The sequence below is a fragment of the Monodelphis domestica genome, chromosome 3 (assembly GCF_027887165.1).
Source record: "Monodelphis domestica isolate mMonDom1 chromosome 3, mMonDom1.pri, whole genome shotgun sequence".
Lineage (NCBI taxonomy): Eukaryota > Metazoa > Chordata > Mammalia > Didelphimorphia > Didelphidae > Monodelphis > Monodelphis domestica.
Window position 1 is genome coordinate 63,992,188 of NC_077229.1, and position 20,852 is coordinate 64,013,039.

Below are 20,852 nucleotides of genomic sequence, written 5' to 3' on the forward strand. Positions count from 1 at the left end.
GGGAGGGTAAGCCTGAAAGGATCTAAAGGACATCCTGGGAAGGGCACCCCTACATACCCTCCATGAGAGCCAGGTCCTGGGAGCCAGGAAACCTGGGTTCTAGTACCAACGCATGTGGTCTTGGGCAAGTCTCTTCCCATCTTTGGGCCTCAATCTCTCCACTGGTACAAGGAGGGATTTGGATTCAATGACCTTTCTGATAGTCTGGAATCCTGAGATTCCTTTGAGGCTGGGCAGGCCAGGTCAGACCTTGGCAGCCCTAGGGCTGGTCTGCTCTTCATGTTACCTCCTCCCCAGCCTTCCTTTTGCTTCCCCGTAATGTCTGTCCCCATAGACATTAATGAATGCTCCCTGAACCCTCTGCTCTGTGCCTTCCGCTGCATCAACACCAAGGGCTCCTATGAATGTACCTGCCCCTCGGGCTACATGCTGAGAGAGGACCGAGTGATGTGTAAAGGTTAGTTTTAGCTTTGGAGCCTCTAAGGCTGCACCATGGCGGGTAAGGAAGATGGTTAAGAAGTGAGGAGGCTGGATGGGAGGTAAGAAAGCTAGAAGGGATGTAAGGCTGGATAGGACAAGAGGCTAAACTAGAAGTAGATTGATTGGATGGGAAATGAGGAAGGGAGGTGAGGAAGCTGGATGGGAAAAAAGGATTTTGGGGAAAAGTTGGATGGGAGGTGAGGAGTCTTAATGGGAAAAGAGGCTAGACTGGAATGGAGATGTTGAATGTGAGATAAGGAGTTGTTTGAGCAATAAGGAAGCTGTGCAAAAGGAGGTGAGATGAGAGTTAGAGAGACTGGATGAGAAGTGAGGAGATTGTGCCAGGGGAGGCTGGATGGGAGAAAAGGAGGTTGTATGAGAGACAATGAAGCTAGATGGAAGATGAGGAGGCTGCCGTTAGGGAAGCTGAATGAGAGGTGGATGAGGAAGTCAGGAGATGGTCAATGGGAGACTACAAGTGAGGAAGGCATAATGAGGGTTGGAATGGCCTCCAGTGAACAGAATACTTAATGGGAACAGATGTAGAGCTTGCCTGGATCATTCATGAGACTGTTTGTTAACTTTAGTTCCTTAATGAAGACTAGAATCAGAAAGTCTTATGGGGGAGCTTGTTTAGGACAATCTGAAGATGTTTGCTAATGAAAAGAAAAATGCCTGCCTGCTGGGTCAGATAGACAGAAGAGAGTCACAGGAAGCCCAGGGTCTCAAACAGCTCCTAAGGGAGAACTCATTCCTGTGAAAGGTCAGGACTTGAGCTAGAATTATAACCAGCATAGTCATTCTATGGATGGAGATACCAATGGGACATAGGGGCAGGCAGGGGAAGATGGGTAAGCTGGAGTCCCATCGAGCCCTGTGATTGACTACAGATCTGGACGAGTGTGCCGAGGGACTACATGACTGCCCAGCCCGGGGTATGCTTTGCAAGAACTTGATAGGCACCTTCACCTGCATCTGTCCTCCTGGCCTACAGCCCCGAGCCCATGGTGAAGGCTGCACAGGTAAGGATCTGAGCTCCAGACCTCTCACTGTTTATCATCTCTGTCTCTCCCTTCTTGTACCCCGTCCCTCTCCCCTAGCCTTTATTCTGTTCCTGTCCCCCTAGTCATCTCTCTTCATTTCTCTGCCCCCCAAATCCTGATCTGATCTGCCCCCTACCTTTCCCTGGCCTACAGCTCAGGGCCTCTGCACAGGTAAAGGCCAGAATTCCACTTCCTTCCTTCGAATTCATCTGTTTTTCTCTTCTTTGCTTTCCAATCATTATGCTCCAATGTTGTTCCCTAACTCTGTTCCTCTATCTCTGTCTCATTCCTGTCCCTCTAACCTTCTCTCGACATTTGTTTGTTCCCCTTATTCCCTCATCCTCTCTATTCCCCCATCCCTAACCTAGCCTTATCCCCCTAGCCCTGTCCTTCATTTCTTTCTTGTCCATCTCTATCTCCAAACCTTTCTATTAACCACCCCAACATTTAGCACAGTACCTGACGTATAGTAAGTGTTTAGGAAATGCTAAGTAGCTAATTGACTGAGTTTTGGGGGCTTTGAGAAACAGGAACAGAGGACAAAGGGCTGAAGATTGAAAGTGGGGACAGAGAAAAAGAAACAAAAAAAGAATGGGATCTGGTGTCACTTCAGGAAACATTTATCATCAACCCCCAACCTTCTCTTCTTTAGGGAAAGCAGCCCAGATGCTTAGGCTGCTTAACATTTCACAGAGAATTGATCTACCATTGGGAGACACATAATACCAGGAAATAGTAGTTATCTGTATATATGCACACTCTTCTCCTAGACCCACTTTGGCAAAGGTGTGGCACCCATGCCTGGGCAGCTGGGAGGGAGCTATTCCATTATTCCTCTCCACAGTGCCTGAGGACATTTTTTTGCATACCCCACCCCTCCACCCAACAGCTGCCTGTGAGCACTCCTCCCTCTACTCTCTGGGGTAATTTGGGAGGCTCATAGATGGCTTGAAGGTGCAGTTTGGACACATAATCTCTAAAGGGTTTGCCAACACTGTCCTAGACTGTGAGCTCCTTGAGAGCAAAAGAACAGTTTTATCTAATTTCCCTTAGCACCCCCTCTCCTAGATTGGAGAAATAATTTTAGTAGGAGATGGGTGTGACACATACAAAGGTAACAATACTCATTCCCTGTGGAAAGGTTAAGGATCTGGACTCCTTCCCCAGAAGAGATCATCTTCCAGTGCAGTTTCTTTGAAAGGGACTTTGAGCAGCTGCTCTCCATATCTGTGGAAGACAGAGAACCAGAGGAAAACAGGGCTCCTTAAAGCAGGGTGCAAGGATGACACCTAATGGACATTCAAAGGAAGGCATAGAAATCAAGAAAGGAACTGTCTTCCTAAAGACAGAAGGCAGACCCTGGTGAGATCAGGAATTGAAGAGTCTGGGTGATGCTGGATTAATGTCTTTTTCTCCCTCAGATGAGAATGAATGCCGAACCCAGCCTGGTCTCTGTTCCAATGGCCGCTGTGTGAACACTGTGGGCAGCTACCACTGTGACTGCAATGAGGGCTTCCAGGCCAGCCCCACAGGAACAGAGTGCCTTGGTAGGTCTTCTGAGTGCTCCTAGCCCCCTACCAAGGACAGGCAAAGGCAGATCTCCAAGGGCACTGCCTTCCCTCAGGGCTCTCTCAACTCAACTGCTCCCCCAGGGCTGTGCCTCTCCATGCTCCCTGAAAGGCAGCCATGGTCCAAGAAAGAGGTATGGATGTAGAAAGTCAGAGAATGTGGATTCACCTCTGACATTTGCCAGCTGTCACTTACAATTTGACTTTGGACAAATCACTTAATTTCACTGGAACTCACTTTTTTCATCTGTAAAATGGTATACTAATTTGTACTATTATCCCTATAGGAGGGACAGCTTGGTATAGCAGAAAGAGAGCCAGCCTTGGGACTAGAAAAATCTCATTTCAAGGCTTTGCCTCTATTATACTAGCTCTGTAACCACATACCTCTCATAATACATATCAGAGACAAGTTGCCAATCTGTATCAGTGGAAAGTTTCCTCGCTGGGAGTTTCCTGTGTGGGTGAAATCAGAAGCCCAGAGTTTCTCTTCTCTCCACAAACAAAACAAAAACAAGCAAACAAAAAAACAACAACTTTTGCTACTTGGTTGAAGCTATTTAGCAAAGTATCTTGTAAAACAAAGCACATTAGAAATGTGAGTTGTTATTATCCATTTCTCATCCCTTTTCCCTTTGATTCCTCCCCAGACACCCGCCAGGGTTCCTGCTTCACGGAGGTACTGCAGACCACATGTCAACTGTCCTCCAGCAACCACAACCCGGTCACCAAAGCTGAGTGTTGTTGCGATGGAGGCCGAGGCTGGGGCTCCCTCTGTGAGCTCTGCCCTCTCCCTGGCACTGCCCAGCACAAGAAGATGTGCCCACATGGTTCTGGCTATACCACCGATGGTAGAGGTTAGGCACTGCCCATCTCTGATACCCATAGCTTGAGCAAGTCACTTTCCTCTCTGAACCTCAGGTTCCCCTTCAGTAAAAAAGGAGATGATAATGCTTGTGCTTCTTACCTTGCAGGGTTCTGGTGAGAGGAAAGCACTTTGGAATCATAAAATATTATAGAAATGGTTATTACTCTTCTTGCCTTAGGGGCATGTCAATACCGAGCTATAGTCTCCGTTTCAGGCAGGATGAATTTATGCCATCCAGAGTCAATATCTAGATAAATAGAGCCTCGTGATTATAGACCCATTCAAAAAGCCACTTTAGATGTTCATCATTTCAGAGAACTGCCTTCTCTCTCTTTTAAGACATGCTAGAGTAATTAATGAATTCTTGGGGTGCCTAAAATGGCAGATAAATTGAAATATGGCCCAGGAGTCAGGGCAGTTTCTTTGCCCTCAGTGCTATTAGAATCTGGTTTTCTTTCAGTTTGGGAATAAACCCCAGTGAAAAAAGTCTTATTTGTGTGTATTAGGGATGGGAAAATCTCTGGAGAGACATCATTTGTCCATCAATGGCCATTCCATGATCTATGTCAAGAGATAGCTTGGAATAATGGAGAGAGCATTTAACTTGGAGTTGGCAAGACCCAAGTTCAAACTGCTATGCAATTGGGAGCTATCATTAGGGCATTGAAGAGTAAGCTGGACCTCAGATCAGATCAGAAGAGCCATTTGGGGATTTTACTTAGAAATTCAGCCCCAGCTTCTACAAGCTCTTTGCTATGAAGTCATAATAAAAAGTAGAAGGGTAGTGGGCATGGGGGTGATTCTTTTCAGGCCTGGAACTTCATGCTAGGAATCCCAGAGGATTGTGGAGCCTTGGGAAGGGTAAGTGGATTGGGCTGCCTTCTTTTCTCTTCCTCACAGACATTGACGAGTGCAAAGTTCTCTCCAACCTCTGTCAAAATGGTCAGTGCATCAACACCATTGGCTCTTTCCGCTGCCACTGTGAGACCGGCTACACACCTGATATTACTGGCACAGCCTGTGTGGGTAAGTCCCAGCCCAGTGGACTCCATTAAGGATAAGGATCCTGGGAAATGAGAACAAGGGAAAGTATTATATTTGTGTGTGTGTGTGTGTGTGTGTGAGAGAGAGAGAGAGAGAGAGAGAGAGAGAGAGAGAGAGAGAGAGAGAGAGAGAGAGAGAGAGAGGGAGAGAGTATTGTTAAGTGCCATAGAAATGGGAATTATTATTAGACATATGGGTCAAGGCCCTAGTTAGTGTTCAGGGCTAATGCCATGAGGAATGGAGAATCCCTTCATCCATGAGGCTAGAATAGCTTGGTAAACAGGAGTCTAGTTTTTGGTTCACAAATAGACTAGATGATCTCTAACAGCCTCTACAAGTACCCGAGTTCCATTCCCATGTGCCCATACTAGGTTCCTAGTATCCTCAGCTTCACTCTACTAGCCCGTTTCATTTATTCCTTTATTCATTCAGACCTTCATTCATTCATGATTTGTTCAACAGTCATTTCAGTGCCTATCCTAATGGGTACTGTGCCAAGTTTAATTGAAATATCATCTCTGCCTTCACGGAGTTCACAGATTAGTATGGAGATAAAATACAAAACCAGATAACCACAATATACAACTTTCCCTGATAAGCATACCCAAAAGACAGAAAAGGCACTAGATAAAGTTAGGAAGAGAAGAGGTTATCACTTACTAGGGAATCAAGGGCAACATCCTGTAGGAGGAGGCATTTGAGGTAGATTTTAAGAGAAGCAGAGATTTTTAACAAGGATAGAAGGAAGACATTCTGGGCATGGGAAATCAAGTAAGTGATGACAAAGAAATAGGTGGTGGGAGAGTTTAAAGTATGTTTAGGGGACAGAATCGAAGGTATGGGAGGGGGAAATATAAGATGAGCTGGGAAAGGAGGGTAGTACCAGGCTGTCAAAGGCCTTAAATGCCAGGCCAAGGAGTTTGGGCTTGAGAGGAGACACCAGAGCTTTCTTCATGGAGAAGTTGCAAAAGAACTCAAGAAAAGGGGGTTGGTTGGAATCTGAGGAAGAGGCTGAGAGTAAAGCCTGGCCTTGTGCATTGAGAGAAGCCTCTGGGGTGGGGGAGCTCCTCTTGGTCCCTAAGTGGTCTGATTTCTCCATCCTTTTTCCACTGCTACCCCCATCCAGATGTGGACGAATGTGAACAGTCTCCAAAACCTTGTAACTTCCTGTGCAAAAACACGGAAGGCAGCTTCAAATGCTCCTGCCCACGTGGTTACCTCCTCCAGGGAAATGGCAAGACTTGTAAAGGTGACTGAACCTTCTCTGCCCTGACCAAGGCAGCCAAAGACCCTTGATGTGGGAGGAAGGAAAGGGGAAGACAAGGGTGATTGGATATAAGAGCGTCCAAGGAAGCTCCTGGACCTGGAAGTCTTTCTGGCCCTGTTCCTTAGGAGCATGATTTGGGAGGGTTTGAGTGCCCATTCTCAACCAGGATTTTTCCTTTCGATGCCCTTATCCCCTCACTTAAACCTGAGAAATGAAAGTAGACTACACATAAATCCCCAAACTACTCCTCTGGGATGCCCCAGGGCCACCAATTTGGTCTGAACACTGTCCTCTGTCTAGCTACCCAAGGGATGCCTTCTAGAGGCATGTCTGAGGATAGTAACTTGGACCAGAGGCCAGGCAACACAGAACTGGGATCATTTGCTGCCTTAGAGACAATTTAGTGTTTGGAGGGGTGGAAGTTTGGGAAGAGAAAAGGAGGTTGAGGGGTATGGCAAGAGCCTTGAATTTTAAGTGAGAAAATCTGGGTTTGGCATCTACTTCTGACACTCACCAGCTGTGTGACTGTGAGCCAAGTCTCTTCTCATCCCTGATCTTCAGTTTCATCATCACAAAAGGAGGAAATGAATTTTGTGGCCTCTAAATCTCTGATGAGTAGTAATAGGACACATTTGTAGAGAGCCTCAGTGTACAATGGTGTATGTTTGTTACTTTGAGGGTTCTGGAGATTATTCTCATTATTGCCCTTATCATCATTAGATCTGGACGAATGTGCCACCAAGCAGCACAATTGTCAATTCCTCTGTGTCAACACTGTGGGGGGCTTCACCTGCAAGTGCCCCCCTGGCTTCACACAGCATCACCACTCTTGTCTCGGTGAGTCACCCACCACCTGGTGCAATGGGCAGAATACAGAATTTGGAGTCAGGGGAGCTGAGTTTGAATTACAGTGTTGCCACTGAGTACCAGAAGAACATTAGGCAAGTCACTCTGCGTGCTTGTTTCCTCATCTATAAAATGAGGGGGGTGGATTAGATGACTTCTGAGGTCCCTGCTACCTTTAGCTAGCTAGCTAGAGATATATCTATAGAGCTAGCTTTTGTGTGTATGCATGAATATATAGGTAGATGAATATATATGTATATATAGGTAGACCTGGCTGTCAGTCAGATAGACAAATAATAGATTTGATAGATAAGAAAGAAAGAAAGAAAGAAAGAAAGAAAGAAAGAAAGAAAGAAAGAAAGAAAGAAAGAAAGAAAGAAAGAAAGAAAGAAAGAAAGAAAGAAAGAAAGAAAGAAAGAAAGAAAGAAAGAAAGAAAGAAAGAAAGAAAGAAAGAAAGAAAACAAGCAGAGGATAAACTGTGGGATTAAAAACACTGATGAAAAGCAACTGCTTGACTACAGGGGTTGAGGGGATATGACTGAGGAGAGACTCTAAATGAACACTCTAATGCAAATACCAACAACATGGAAATGGGTTCCAATCAAGGACACATGTGATACCCAGTGGAATCGCGCGTCAGCTATGGGAGAGGTGGTGGTGCCAATGAATAATGTTTGGAAATGATCAAATAAAATAATGTTTAAAAAAAAAGAAAGAGAGCAAAAGAGAGAGAAAGAAAGAGAGAAAGAGATAAAGAAGGAAAGAGAAAGAGAAAGAATGGAAGAGAAAGAGATAAAGAAGAAAAAGAAAGAGATAAAGAAGGAAAGAGAGGAAGAGAGGAAGGAAGGAAGGAAGGAAGGAAGGAAGGAAGGAAGGAAGGAAGGAAGGAAGGAAGGAAGGAAGGAAGGAAGGAAGGAAGGAAGGAAGGAAGGAAGGAAGGAAGGAAGGAAGGAAGGAAGGAAGGAAGAAAAAGAAGGAAGGAAGGAAGGAAGGAAGGAAGGAAGGAAGGAAGGAAGGAAGGAAGGAAGGAAGGAAGGAAGGAAGGAAGGAAAAGAAGGAAGGAAGGAAGGAAGGAAGGAAGGAAGGAAGGAAGGAAGGAAGGAAGGAAGGAAGGAAGGAAGGAAGGAAGGAAGGAAGGAAGGAAGGAAGGAAATCTATGAGGAGCAGGGTCCTGTGCAGGACTCTGGTATTAGAAAGTTAGAAAGATGGCACAGTTCTTGCCCTCAAAAAGTTTATAGGCTACTATAAAAACTATGCTTATATATTTATGACGCACAGTTGGCTGTCATAGGAACAAAGGCAAGATGAAAACTAAGAACTCTAGGAAAGTTTTAGGGAGAAAGCCCTTTCAGCTAGAGGAGAAATCAAGAAAGGCTTCATGGAGAAGATAACTGCTTAACTGGGCCTTGAAGAAAGAAAAAGTTTCCACCAAAGCAGGGATAAGAAGAGAGCTCATTTCCAGTCTTGTGGGATATGACTAGATGAGAACAGGAAATAGTTTGACCAGGATAGAGACAGCATGAAAGGAAGTAGTATGAAGAGTAGGTTGAACTCAGATTGTGATGGGGCCTTGAATGGCAGTTTGTAGTTTGTATTTTATTCTAGCGATAATAGAGAGCCAGTAAAGGTTTTTGAGGAGTGGGTTGACATGGTGAGACCCAGACAGTAGGGAGACTAATTTGGCAGCTATATGAAGACAAGGTTTGGAAGCATTCTAATAGTCAAGATGAGCAGGATGCGGCCATGATCTAGGTTGGTGCTAAGTGAGTCAACAGGAAACATTGGGAATTGCTTGAGGTAGAGCCAACCCTGGCTCAGACCCTAAACTTGTATCATTTCCAGCACCTCACATCAGAGGTATAGGGTGATGGAGGGTGGGGGTGGGGGTGGGGGTTGGGGACAGTCTGGGCTCTCAGGGAGGGACAAGTTAATATTTAATAACTTCTGTGATCCACCAGGCTACAGTCCTCCAAAGGAGGAAGGGTAAGCTATCTCTCCTCCGCTTTCCACACTACTCTGGGAGAAACAGAGAGAAGGCCCTGACTGCCTTCCCCATTGCCTGCTCAGAGACACACGGCCTTCCCCCAGGCCACATCCATGGTGCTCTTGGCATCTCCAGAGCCCCATCTTGGCCCCTCAGCTATATCTTCCAACCTCTGTTTTTGCAGACAGTGACGAGTGCATGACCCAGCCAGGCCTGTGCGGGGCCCAGGGGCAGTGTGAGAACACCCCAGGTAGCTACAACTGTCAGTGCCAACGAGGATTCTCCCTGGATAGCACAGGCCTCACCTGTGAAGGTAGAGGGGGGCTGGGTCCTTTGGAGGGGATCAGGACTAGGGTTCAAGTCAGGGGGCTGGAGACCAGAGAGGGGCAAACTGAGACTTGAGAGGGGCGGGGAGCTGGGCAATAGGGAAAGAAGAGCATTTCTGTTACTAATTTTGTTAACAGAGAAAGAGGGCTGGACTGTGGAAGACATTCCAAATGCTTTGACATTCTGCAAAGATATGACTAGTTCACAAAATGACATACACATGGACATCAGCTCTGTCTGGGCCCTAGCAGGGAGGGAGAAGGGCCTCTGATGACAGAATGTGGGCACGCTAGGACAGTAGGGCCGTAGGCTCACTCCAAATGGGATGGTGGGGGGGCGGGGTCCTCTTGCAGATGTGGATGAGTGCGATGGAAGTCACCATTGCCAGCACGGCTGTCGGAACATGGTGGGCAGCTATCGCTGTGGCTGCCCCAATGGTTTCACTCCTCATTCCCAGTGGGACCAGTGTGTGGGTGAGTACCTAATCCCCTGGCTTCTGGGGAAAAGAGATATCCTGGAATCTTACAGTTTAGAGCCCACAAGGGACCTGAGGGATTACGCCACAGATTCATATTTAATATTTTAACATTAACTTTTTATTTAATATTCCAGAGAAGGAAAGTAATTGCCGCTCAAGACCAAACAAGTCATACACTGTGGAGCTAGCATATGGACCTGGGTTTCCAGAATGCCAATCTAGAGCTCTTTTCCTACTATACAGTGTTGCCTGTTAGAAGCCAAGCATGCAGGGAATACGTTAGGAAATGTAGATGACGTCAAAACCTAAAGTCTCACTGAAAATTTATATTTGAGACAAAAACAAGAACAAAAGCCAGAGGAGACTACACGCTTTTAGGAACACTGATAGCCTGAGCTGTGATCAGAGGAAAGCAACCAGGATGCTGAGGGGTAGAGGCGGTGGGGAGGGTGGAAATCAGGGCAGAAAAACTGAGGACATTTATCCTGGAGAAGAAGATATAAGGAGAGAAGAAGGGGGCAAAGCCTTGACTTCTTACCCTAGGGCTTCTAGCCCTCTGAGCCCTGGCCCCCTGGTATGCTCTGCTGAAGCTCAAAGCCATAATCGGGTGGCTAGAGCTTTGACCTGAGCAGCAAAACGTAGAGGGGCTAATGGCCTTTAGCTTCCTTTACCAACATAGAAATGACTGAAATGTTAAATTAATTAAAATTAATTTAATAATAAAATAATTTTTAAAAAATTAAAATTAGAAGCTGCCCAATGGCAGGCTTTCTCCCTTGCCACTTCCATACAGGTGAACTCCCTGCATCCTGCTCTGACCCAGATCACAGCCTCTCCCCCCACCCTCAGGTGTCCCCAGGGTCTCTTTCCACAATAGGGTGGTGTCCCGGAATCAATTCTCCCCCTCGCCAGGGCAACACATTTCATGCTGCTTGTCACACGCAAGTTGCAGAAAGCTTTCCCTGGGGACCCAAACTGCTAGCTAGAGTTCTGCCAGATCTCTTTACTCTGAGACTCCCTCTGTCTCCTGATGCCTTTCCTCTGGCTCCATCCTCCCACACCTTACCTTCCTGTTGGACTGACTTCTTGGCTCAGAACTTCCTCCAGTTCACTTGCCCCAGCCCCAGCCTTGGTCCTAGGACCGGTCTTCATCCCAAACTCTGCCTCCTCCTTCCAGATGACAATGAGTGTTCCAGCCCCACAGCCTGTGGCTCGGCCTCTTGCTACAACACCCTGGGAAGCTTCAAGTGTGTCTGCCCTTCTGGCTACGACTTCGACCAGGCCTTTGGGGGCTGCCGGGATGTGGATGAGTGCTCTGCAGGGGGCAGCCCCTGTAGTTACGGCTGCTCTAACACCAATGGGGGCTACCTGTGTGGCTGCCCAGGGGGCTACTTCCGTGCCGGGCAAGGGTGAGTAGAGTTCTCTCCTCTGTACATGTCTGGATACACCTCTTCATGCCCCGATACATGTGTCCATAGGAAAGATATTAGCATGGAGCAGCGAGGTGGCTCAGTGGATTGAGAGCCAGCCCTAGAGATGGGAGGTCCTGGAATCAAATTTGGCCTCAGATACTTCCTAGCTGTGTGACCCTGGGCAAGTCACTTGACCCCATTGTCTAGCCCTTACCACTCTTCTGCCTTGGAACCAACATGTAGCATTCATTCTAAGAAAGTAAGAGATTTTTTTTTTTTAAAGATATTTGAGAACTCTATAGCTTCTTCTTCCTGTGGTCAGTCGTCTGGCCCCTGCAGGGATATGGAACTCATGACTTCAGTCAGGAAGCAGGTCCTTCCATTTTGGGGTAGCTCTTATCATTAGGGAAATTTTCCCTCTGTCAAGCCCAACTTGCATCCCCTATAATTTTTTTTAACCCTTACCTACCATCTTAGAATCAGTACTATGTATTGGTTCCGAGGCAGAAAAACAGTAAAGACTAGGCAATGGAGGTTAAGTGACTTGCCCAGGGTCACACAGCAAGGAAGTATCTTGAGGCCAGACTTGAACCCAGGACCTCCCTTCTCTAGAGCTAGCTCTCAATCCACTGAGACACCTTACTACACAATGCCTTCCCCCCCACCCCCCTCTGCCAATGATTTCCACCAAGGGCTCCTAGTCCTGACCTCTAAGGCCAAGGTGAAAAAAAATATATAGTCCTTCCTTCCCATGACATCCCTTCATATGCTTGAAGAGAAATGCCATATCCCCCTAAGCCAAGGGCTCTTAGCCTTTTGTGTCCTGAATCTTTTGGGCAGTCATTCTGGTAAAGCCTATGGACCCTTTCTCAAAATAATATTTTTAACTACATCAAATGAGATTCATAGAATTTCTAAGGAACCAATTCTATTGAAATATAACCATAAAAAAATTTTAATCAATTAATTTTCATTTTAATTAATTAATTTTCCTCAGGTTAAGAACTTCTGCCCTAAGTCTTCTCTTCTCCTATCTCTGTCATTCCCTGTTCCTTTTTCTAATACTTGCATGATGGACCTTCACCATTCCATTCTCATTTATCTGTATGTTCTCCAGTTTGGCAATATCGTTTATAAGGTGTGTCCTCAGGGGACAGCTACACGGCACACTGGATAGAGGGCCAAGCATGGAGACAGGAGGACCTAGATTCAAATCTGGCCTCAGACACTTCCCAGCTGTGTGACCCTGCACAAGTCACTTAACCCCATTTGCCTAGCCCTTGACCTTCAATCTTATAGTCATCACTAAGACAGAGAGTAAGGGTTTTTAAAAAATGCTCTCCAAACTGCACCCAGGAGTCTAGATGGGGTCTGACCAGAGTAGAGTAGGACACGTTACCACCTCCTCAGTCTGGGCACTATCTCCCTTTACTGCAACCGAAGACCTTGTCAGCCTTTCCTTGCTGCCCTGCCCCTACTGTAGGGCCTGGAGACCACTAAGATCCCCTCGTTCTTCTCTAAGTAAACTGTCCTCTGGCTAGATCTCCATTCTCACCATTAAAACTGTCCAAATGTGTAATTGGCTCTCTGGAGCTTATGACTATGGGATCATACCACTTTACAAATCTAAGAGCGCTAGAGAAATGCTGTTTATTACCATCATCATTGTCACCATCATGGACCTCAGTCTGGAAGGGTCTTTACAGCTATCTGGTTCGCCCCATCATGACTGACCCTCAGCTATAAATGTTGAGTCAGAGTTTGAGCCCAGGTCTGCCTGATTCTAGACTTAGAAATCTGTCCCCTACTCTGCAGGCTAGATAATCATTTGATATAGAATTTGGGTTGGGCTTGCTGACTCTTAAGGTTCTATGATCCTAGTCTTGTGGAATTGATGATCTGCCTCCACCCTGTATGTACAGATCCAACATACATGTTCATCTGCATCTATAACAATGTACAAGCCACACGCATACTCATCACCTACATAAACTTTCCTTCCGGGGCCATAAACATTGCTCTCCTGGGCTGCTCCCTTTAGCTCTTTTACATGGGGACCTTCCCCTGCCTTTTCCCCCCTTCCCTTCCTGAGCTGGCTCTCTTGAGTTTCCAACTCACAGAGTTAGTCAACAGACACTTATTTATTAGAGTCTTACTGTATACAAGACCCTGCATGAAGTCCTGGGGAAGGGGGAATAAACAGGGGAAAAAAAATCCCAGTTCTCAAGGAACTCATATCCTAATGGAGAAAACAATAGATAGATGGATAGATGGATTGACAGACAGATAGATGGATAGATAGATAGATAGATAGATAGACAGACAGACAGATAGAGACAGAAAGGTAGATTAGATAGATGGATGGATGGATGGACAGACAGATGGATACATGAATGGATAGATGGATGGATGGATGGATGGATGGATGGACGGATGGATGGATGGATGGATAGACAGATAGTTAGATTAGATAGATAGACAGACAGATAGATAGACAGATAGAGACAGGAAGGTAGATTAGATAGATAGATAGATGGATGGATAGAGACACAGACAGATAGATAGATAGATATAGCTGTAGACACAGAATAGACAGAAAAGAATCTCAGAGTAGAAGACGCAAGCAACTGGGAACCCAGAAAAGGCCTCCAGTAGAAACGGGTTTGTACTGAGTCCTCAAGAAAATCAGGAGGTGGAGGTGAAAAGGGAAAGCATCTGTCAGTGCAAAGACATGGAGATGGGAAATGGAGTATTATTTACAAAGAACAGCAAGTTGATCCATGTAACTGGATTGTAGAGTGTATGAAGGGGAGGAAAGTATGTGTGAAGTGCTGAATGATGAGTCTTATATAATAATGGCATGAGGCAGAGGTAGGTAGTTCACTGGATAGAGCACTGGGTGTAGAAACAGAAAGACCTGAGTTCAAATCTACCCTCCGATCCTTACCAGCTATATGACTCTAGGCAAGTCATTTAACTCTGCCTCAGTTTCCTCATCTATAAAATGATCTGGGAAAGGAAATGGCAAACCACTCCATTATCTTTGCCAAGAAAACCCTGAATGCAGTCTCAAAGAGTTAGGTACAACTGAAATAACTAAACAACAATCATAGTGGCATCTTGGCTAAATGGGGGGTTGGTTTCTCTGGGGTCTGGAGGCTCCTCTGATCCCAGCTGCCTCTCCTGGTCCCAGGCACTGCATCTCAGGACTTGGCTTTGACAAGAATTCCTATCTGCCAACCCTTTCTGAGGAGGAGGATGAAGAGAACCTGCTCTCTCCTGACACCTGCTATGAGTGCAAGATAAATGGCTATTCCCAAAGAAGTAGGCAACGACGACACATCAATGGGACCCAGAGGCACCAGGTGATTGATGGGAGGAAAGGATGGAGGAGAGAGGGAGCCCACATTCAATTCAGTCAACAAGCATCTACCATATGCTAGACACCATGCTAAGTGCTAGAGAGAGGGAAGAAGGGAGAGGGGTAGAAATTGTATATGTGTGTTCACTAGTATAGAGAACTTTCCAATGAGGAAATCCCAAGGCCACTAGATGGGGTAGTGGATAGAGCACTGGACCTGAAGTCAGGAAGATCTGATTTCAAATCCAGCCCCAAACCCTCCCTAGTTATGTATCCCTGGAAAGTCACTTAACCTCTGCCTCAGTTTCCCAAACTCTAAAATGAGGGTGATAGCAGCATTTACCTCCCAGGTTTGTGAAGATCAAATGAGATATTATTTAAAAGGCACTTAGCACATAGTAGGTGCTATATATAAAATTGGACTAAATCAATGCTGTTGAGATTGGTGGCCACTAAACCCATGGGGGGCACGTCACATCTCTCTGTCCCCACGTCAGAGAGCCCCTATTCCATCCAGAACATATGGAAATCACACCAGTCACAGTCCTTTAGGAAGGACAGGCTCAAGGTCATCTCCTTGCTGTCATAGAAAGTATTGATATGTAAAATATTGGAGGCATCTTATTATAGTGGAAAGAACTCTGCCTGTAGAAGTCACAAGATCTGGGCTCAAATGCTGGGTCTCCCCCTTACTGTCTGTGTGACCTTGGGCAAATCAGCTCCCATCTCTGGGTCTCAGTTCTGGAACCTGATGCCCTCCAAGGACTGTGGTCCTACCCAGTATCCATCTTGTGACACCTAGTTATGCTTTTTCTTCTTGGGTCCATTTACAAATCCACCTCCCAGGCAGAAACACCCCTGGTAACCCTCAAAGTAGCTACAGAAGTTTTAGTTAGAAACTAAATTACTGTAAAAGCTTGGGTTTATTTGTATAGCAGTCAGTTGCTAAGAGTTAGAAACATTGCAATGGAGTTGCTCTGTTGGAGTACTGGAAATTACAAATAAAACATACAAATGTTTTAAAAAATAAAAAAATAAACTAGAGTAGGGAGCTCAGCGAATAGAGAGCCAGGCCTGGAGTCTGGAGGATCTGTGTTCAAATCTGGCCTAGCTTTGTGACCCTGGGCAAGTCACTTAACCCTATCTGCCTAGCCCTTGTCCTTCTGTCTCAGAGTTGTTACTAAAAGTAACAGAAAGGTAAGTGTTTAAAAACAAACTAACTAACATCCTTACAAACACTAATTCCGGGGAACAGACTTTTGTTTGTAGTTCTAATGAGCAGAAACTAGTCTAAAGATTGTTTCCAACTGAACCTCATGGGGTATCCATGCTGAATATAGTCTATGTGGTTCCAATGTGATTCTCTAAATTGAAATTCAAGTTGGACATACATTTATTTAGTGCCAGTTGTATGCAGAAGAGTCCTCTCTCCAGTGCTCAGGGGAGATACAAAAGCATAATTAAGGCTTAGCCCCTGCCCTTGTGGACCTCACAGTCTGTTAATAATAGCCCACATTGTTTATGATTGGGAGTTTGGGCTTTAAAAGATGACTCTTTTACAAATATTAATAATGTGGAAATGGGTTTTGAGTAATAAGACATGTATAACCCAGTGGAATTGCTTGTCAGCCCTGGGAGCAGGGAGGGAAGAGGTGAGGGAGTCAACATGCATCATGGAATCATGGGAAAATATTAAAATAATAATAATAACCCACATTTATAGAATGCTTTATGGCTTGTAATTCTTCTGTTATTAATAACAATGAGAACTCTCCTGTTAAAACCTATGTGAGTTTTAAAATTAATATTCAATAACTAAGTATTATATTTTAAAAGTTTTATTAATAATAATTAGGGCAAAAGAACTGCCTGAATTCAGCCTGGTCACAGGTCCAAAAAGAGAAAGAGAGAGGAGTTACAGCCACTTAAATACAATCATGCAAAACGGGGATGCAGGAAAAGGGAATTTTGGGAAATACTAAGGGACTTCTGGGGGATGAAGTCCAAAGGCTCAAAATCTCCATTTATACACTTAGAAACAATTTTCAATCCATCAGTAAGTATTTATTCAACATCTGCTATGTGATGAGCCCTGAGAATCACAGATTAAAAACAAAAATTACTGGCCTCAAGGGGCTTACCTTCTAATGGGAAAAATAAACTATCTGCCTATAAGGAGATACAAAGGAAACATAAGGTCATTTCTTAGGGAAGAAGGGATAGCACTAGGAAGTGAGTGGGGGAATCAGGAAAAACTTCATGGAAGAGGTGGCATTTGGAAGGAAGCTAGACATTCAAAGAGGCAGAGATGAGGAGAGAGAGTATTTGAGACATGAGAGACAGACTGGCAAAAGCACAGGGGCAGACTGTTGTATCATGGGATAGCAAAGTCCCTTGTCTCCATTTTACAGAAGAGAAAACTGAGGCTAGGATAGTTGCCCATTGTCTTACAGGTCCTGAATAGCAATTTTTGACACCAAATGACACCAAATTTTCACTGCAGAAGAATGCTTTAAGGCTTATTACTAGTACTACTACTACTACTACCACCATCATATGTTCATGATGATGGTTTTTATTTCTATAGTGCTTTAAAATGTATGAAGCATATTCAAAATAGCCCATTTTACAGAGGATAAAACTGAGGCCCAGTGAGAAAAGTGACTTGCCTCAGGCTCAGACAGTTAGGACTGGGACCAAGGTCTGGGCTAAAGTCTTCTCTGTGGGATGCTGTGGGCCTCTGCTCTAGCCAATCACCTTGTTCCCTTTGTCCCTCCCATCTAGATGAGCCTGGCTAGTGTGGACACTGAGGCCCCATTGGCCATGGCCTTGAACCTCTCAAACCTGGGTCCCAGAGAGCACATCCTGGAGCTGCTGCCAGCCGTGGAGGCCCTGGAGAACCGGGTGCTGTACATTATTGCTCATGGCAACGAGGCAGGCTTCTTCCGTATGCAGCACAAGGAAGGGCTGAGCTACCTGCGTCTGGGCCGCAAGAAGCCCGGCCCTGGTGCCTACCAGCTGGAGGTCATGAGTGTGCCCAGGCCAGCAGGGGATGAGCTGGGAGAGCCAGCTGGACAGGGAGGCCACGCTCTGAGGCTGAAACTACAACTACAACTCTACTAGCTTAGAGCCCCCAGCCCCTGACCCACATTAGCCACGTCCCCTCCTCTTCCACACACACACACACACACACACACACACAGATCCACACACATGTACACACATACACACACATACACACACACACACACACTCACACACTGTGAGTCTTGGGCACTATCTCCCTTCCACTCCATACTGCCTTTCCTGCCTGGGCACCATCAGCATAGCCTAATCCCTCTCTCCTCTCTCCTGCCTGGGCATAGCCACCCTCTTTATTCTACCCTGTCCTTCCTCTGCTGGCCACTGCCTTCACCCCACATAGCCTAAACCATACGACCCCACTCTTTCCTGCAGACTGCCTTGGAGCCTCTGGAGAGGGGAAGGCAGCAAGAGGCCAACCCTGCCTGCTTTGCTGGACAGGACCAGGCTGGAAGCTGTAGCTTTGGGGAGCCTCTATCTATCCCCTTGCCCGGTTTTGGGCTATGAGGGCATGAGAAGAGGGAATGGGAGGACTATCGTGTTAAATTTCCTCAGGATTATGGATCCAGTCACCTGTGGGTTTGGGGGTGGGGGAGGAAGAGATAGGTCTTATCTTTGCGATCCCCCCCCCAATATTCCTGAGGGTTTGATTCTCCACCATCACTGCTGGACATCAGCCATGAGATCTGGGATTTCCTGAAGGCAGCTCCTAACTTCCCAAGCATCACTACCCTCCCTCAGACATGCCTACACCTGCACTGTCCCCTCTCCTCCCAAAGGTCCCTTCCATCTCCCATCCCTCGCCATTTTGCCCCTTCATCCTTATCCAACCTGTGTTTACTGTATCTTGGTTTATTCTCAGACTTGAAAAATGTCTGTATCGCACTGAGGCCGGCCCCAGGGAGTGAGGGGTCAGGGGCCGGTTTCTGAGGGAGCTTCATTCAGACCAAAGGAGCTTCATGTGAATGCCAGTCCTGGGAGCTCCTCATGGCAGCTGGGGGTAGGGATTTGGACATCAGGCTATTAGCAAAAGAAGCCAGATTTGGGGGCACGTGTGTCTCCATCCCCATCTCCCACCCCCCACCCTATCCCTCCCCTGCCAGGAAGGCTGGGGCGGGGCTCTGGGGACCCTGTTTTGTATTAAAAGAAATGGCAACAATAAAATTATTTTGGGTTAAATTTGTCCACTTGTGAATTCTTGGTGAAGCCCCTGACTCACCCTGTGTACCCGCCCCCATCTTTGCACTACCTGGTACCCATCTTGTCTCCCATCCACTGCCTGGTGATGGTATGGGCTGAATCAAGGGGAAGGAGTTAGTTCTCTGTCACTAAAGATGGGTAAGTAGAGACAAGGAGGCCACATGGCATGCTCAGGTATGGGCAAGATTGGGTGACCTCCAAGATCGCTTCCCATTAGGAAAGTCTGTCCCCTCCCTGCTCTATGTTCTAAATCCCTTCCAGATCTAACGGGCTGGGTTCTAAACTCTTTTCTACAGTTCTTTCCAGCCCTGGCATTCTGTTCTGTAGGGAAGAAGTATTTGATTTCCCATTCCTCAGCTCACTTAATGTAGCCATGGGGTGTGGTCGCAGATGATGAAGTTTTAATGTATTAACAAAGCATTAAAAATTCCGTGATCCCTTTATGAAGTGTGAACCCCTTTCTCTGATGAGTCAGAAGGGAGCCATAGTCATTAGACAGTGAAAATTGGTTATGTCTTCACTGGTTTTTAAATAGCTAAAGCTGGAGTTAGGGAGTTCCTCAGTGTGGGAGGGTAAGGGCAGGAGCCAACATTCAGACATGGAGCCAACTCTTGGCTCAGGGGGCAATGGAGGGGGAAAGGGGCAAGTTCCCTGTCCCCCCTTCCCATTGGCTATCAGGAGCCACTCACCTGAAGGAAATATCCTATCCAGCTGCTTTAGAATCAGTTTAAGAGAGCCTGAGGCATAGTTAGAGAGATACATCATGGACAGATATGGACCCAGAAAGGATTCATAGGAAGAAGGAAAGGCTCTGGAAACAGAAAAGAGGTCATTATGGCCTTGAGAGAGAGCGAGCCCTGACTGAAACTTGGGCTCCAGAAAGTTCTCTCCAAGAACCAGAAGAGTTCTGAGACACCACATGGGAAGAATGAATATTCTTGGCCACATGTTGGCCTCATTATCTTGGTAACTGAGGATGACGATCGTCTTTGTGCATTTTCATCTAAAGATGAGTGTGCACAAAGATACATGTGCGTGAAGGAGATTTAAGTGGAAAAGTCGATGCACAGAGACAGTCCCACTCTCTCGGCCTTGGAAGCCTGGGTCCAGTGGCACGAAAAATCGTTACACCTCTGTGCCCAATATTTGCACAGATATTGAATATATTTTTGAAAGAGTGCACTTGGGGCAGCTAGGTAGCTCAGTGGCCAGTTCTGGGTTCAAGTCTAATCACAAGACTAGTTGTGTGACCCTGGACAAGTCACTTAACCCTCATCACCTGACCGTTACTGCTCCTTCTACTTTGGAACCAATACATAAAAATGTTAAAAAAAATTTTTTTAAGAAAGAGCTCTCCAGGTTTGGGGTAGGGGAAGATTTGATCGTTTGCTGTTCTTATTTCACCATCTTAGTAATGCCTTTGCCAAGACTAAATATCTGCTGGCTGACTGTTAATGGGAATCGTGCCAAGTGGGGCCTGTGAGTATAGTGATAAGAGTACAGACCTAAAAGTTTAACCCTCAAACTGGAGGTAGCAACTACGCACTGTGGTCTCGACCTTTGAGAGCAAATTGGGTGAGTATCCTGGGGAGGATATTCTATGTTTTCTAGTCCCTTCCAACTGATATTCTGGGATCAAAGTGATTTGCTTATGATTTTATAGCTAGTATATGACAGAACCAGGACTAGAACCCAAGTGCCAGAACCTGCCATGGTCCCTGGTTCAGTTGGACCTCCAAGTAGATGGCATCTACTCTGCTGATCCCAAATCTTTCAACATTTAAGTACTTACAGTGTAGGGGGAAAACTTGCTATTGATCACCCAATTAGTAAATAGCCGAGTCAGGACTTGAATCCAGGTTTTCCTATCCTAAATCTAGAATATTCATTCC

The 20,852-nt window shown here is 45.9% G+C and overlaps 1 protein-coding gene across 1 annotated transcript in view; it reads left to right on the top strand.

Moving 5' to 3' along the window:
- The window catches only part of FBN3 (fibrillin 3), a 108,387-nt gene extending 89,448 nt beyond the window's left edge, over positions 1 to 18,939 (top strand). Inside the window, exons 53-64 of the mRNA XM_056822065.1 lie at positions 335 to 457; positions 1,371 to 1,502; positions 2,945 to 3,070; positions 3,742 to 3,948; positions 4,860 to 4,985; positions 6,130 to 6,252; positions 6,991 to 7,107; positions 9,286 to 9,414; positions 9,782 to 9,901; positions 11,084 to 11,315; positions 14,512 to 14,683; positions 17,464 to 18,939. Of these exons, the coding sequence (XP_056678043.1) occupies positions 335 to 457; positions 1,371 to 1,502; positions 2,945 to 3,070; positions 3,742 to 3,948; positions 4,860 to 4,985; positions 6,130 to 6,252; positions 6,991 to 7,107; positions 9,286 to 9,414; positions 9,782 to 9,901; positions 11,084 to 11,315; positions 14,512 to 14,683; positions 17,464 to 17,802 (1,946 nt within the window). The 3' untranslated portion in view covers positions 17,803 to 18,939. The remainder of the gene's footprint in view (positions 1 to 334; positions 458 to 1,370; positions 1,503 to 2,944; positions 3,071 to 3,741; positions 3,949 to 4,859; positions 4,986 to 6,129; positions 6,253 to 6,990; positions 7,108 to 9,285; positions 9,415 to 9,781; positions 9,902 to 11,083; positions 11,316 to 14,511; positions 14,684 to 17,463) is intronic.
- Positions 18,940 to 20,852: the final 1,913 nt, after the last annotated feature.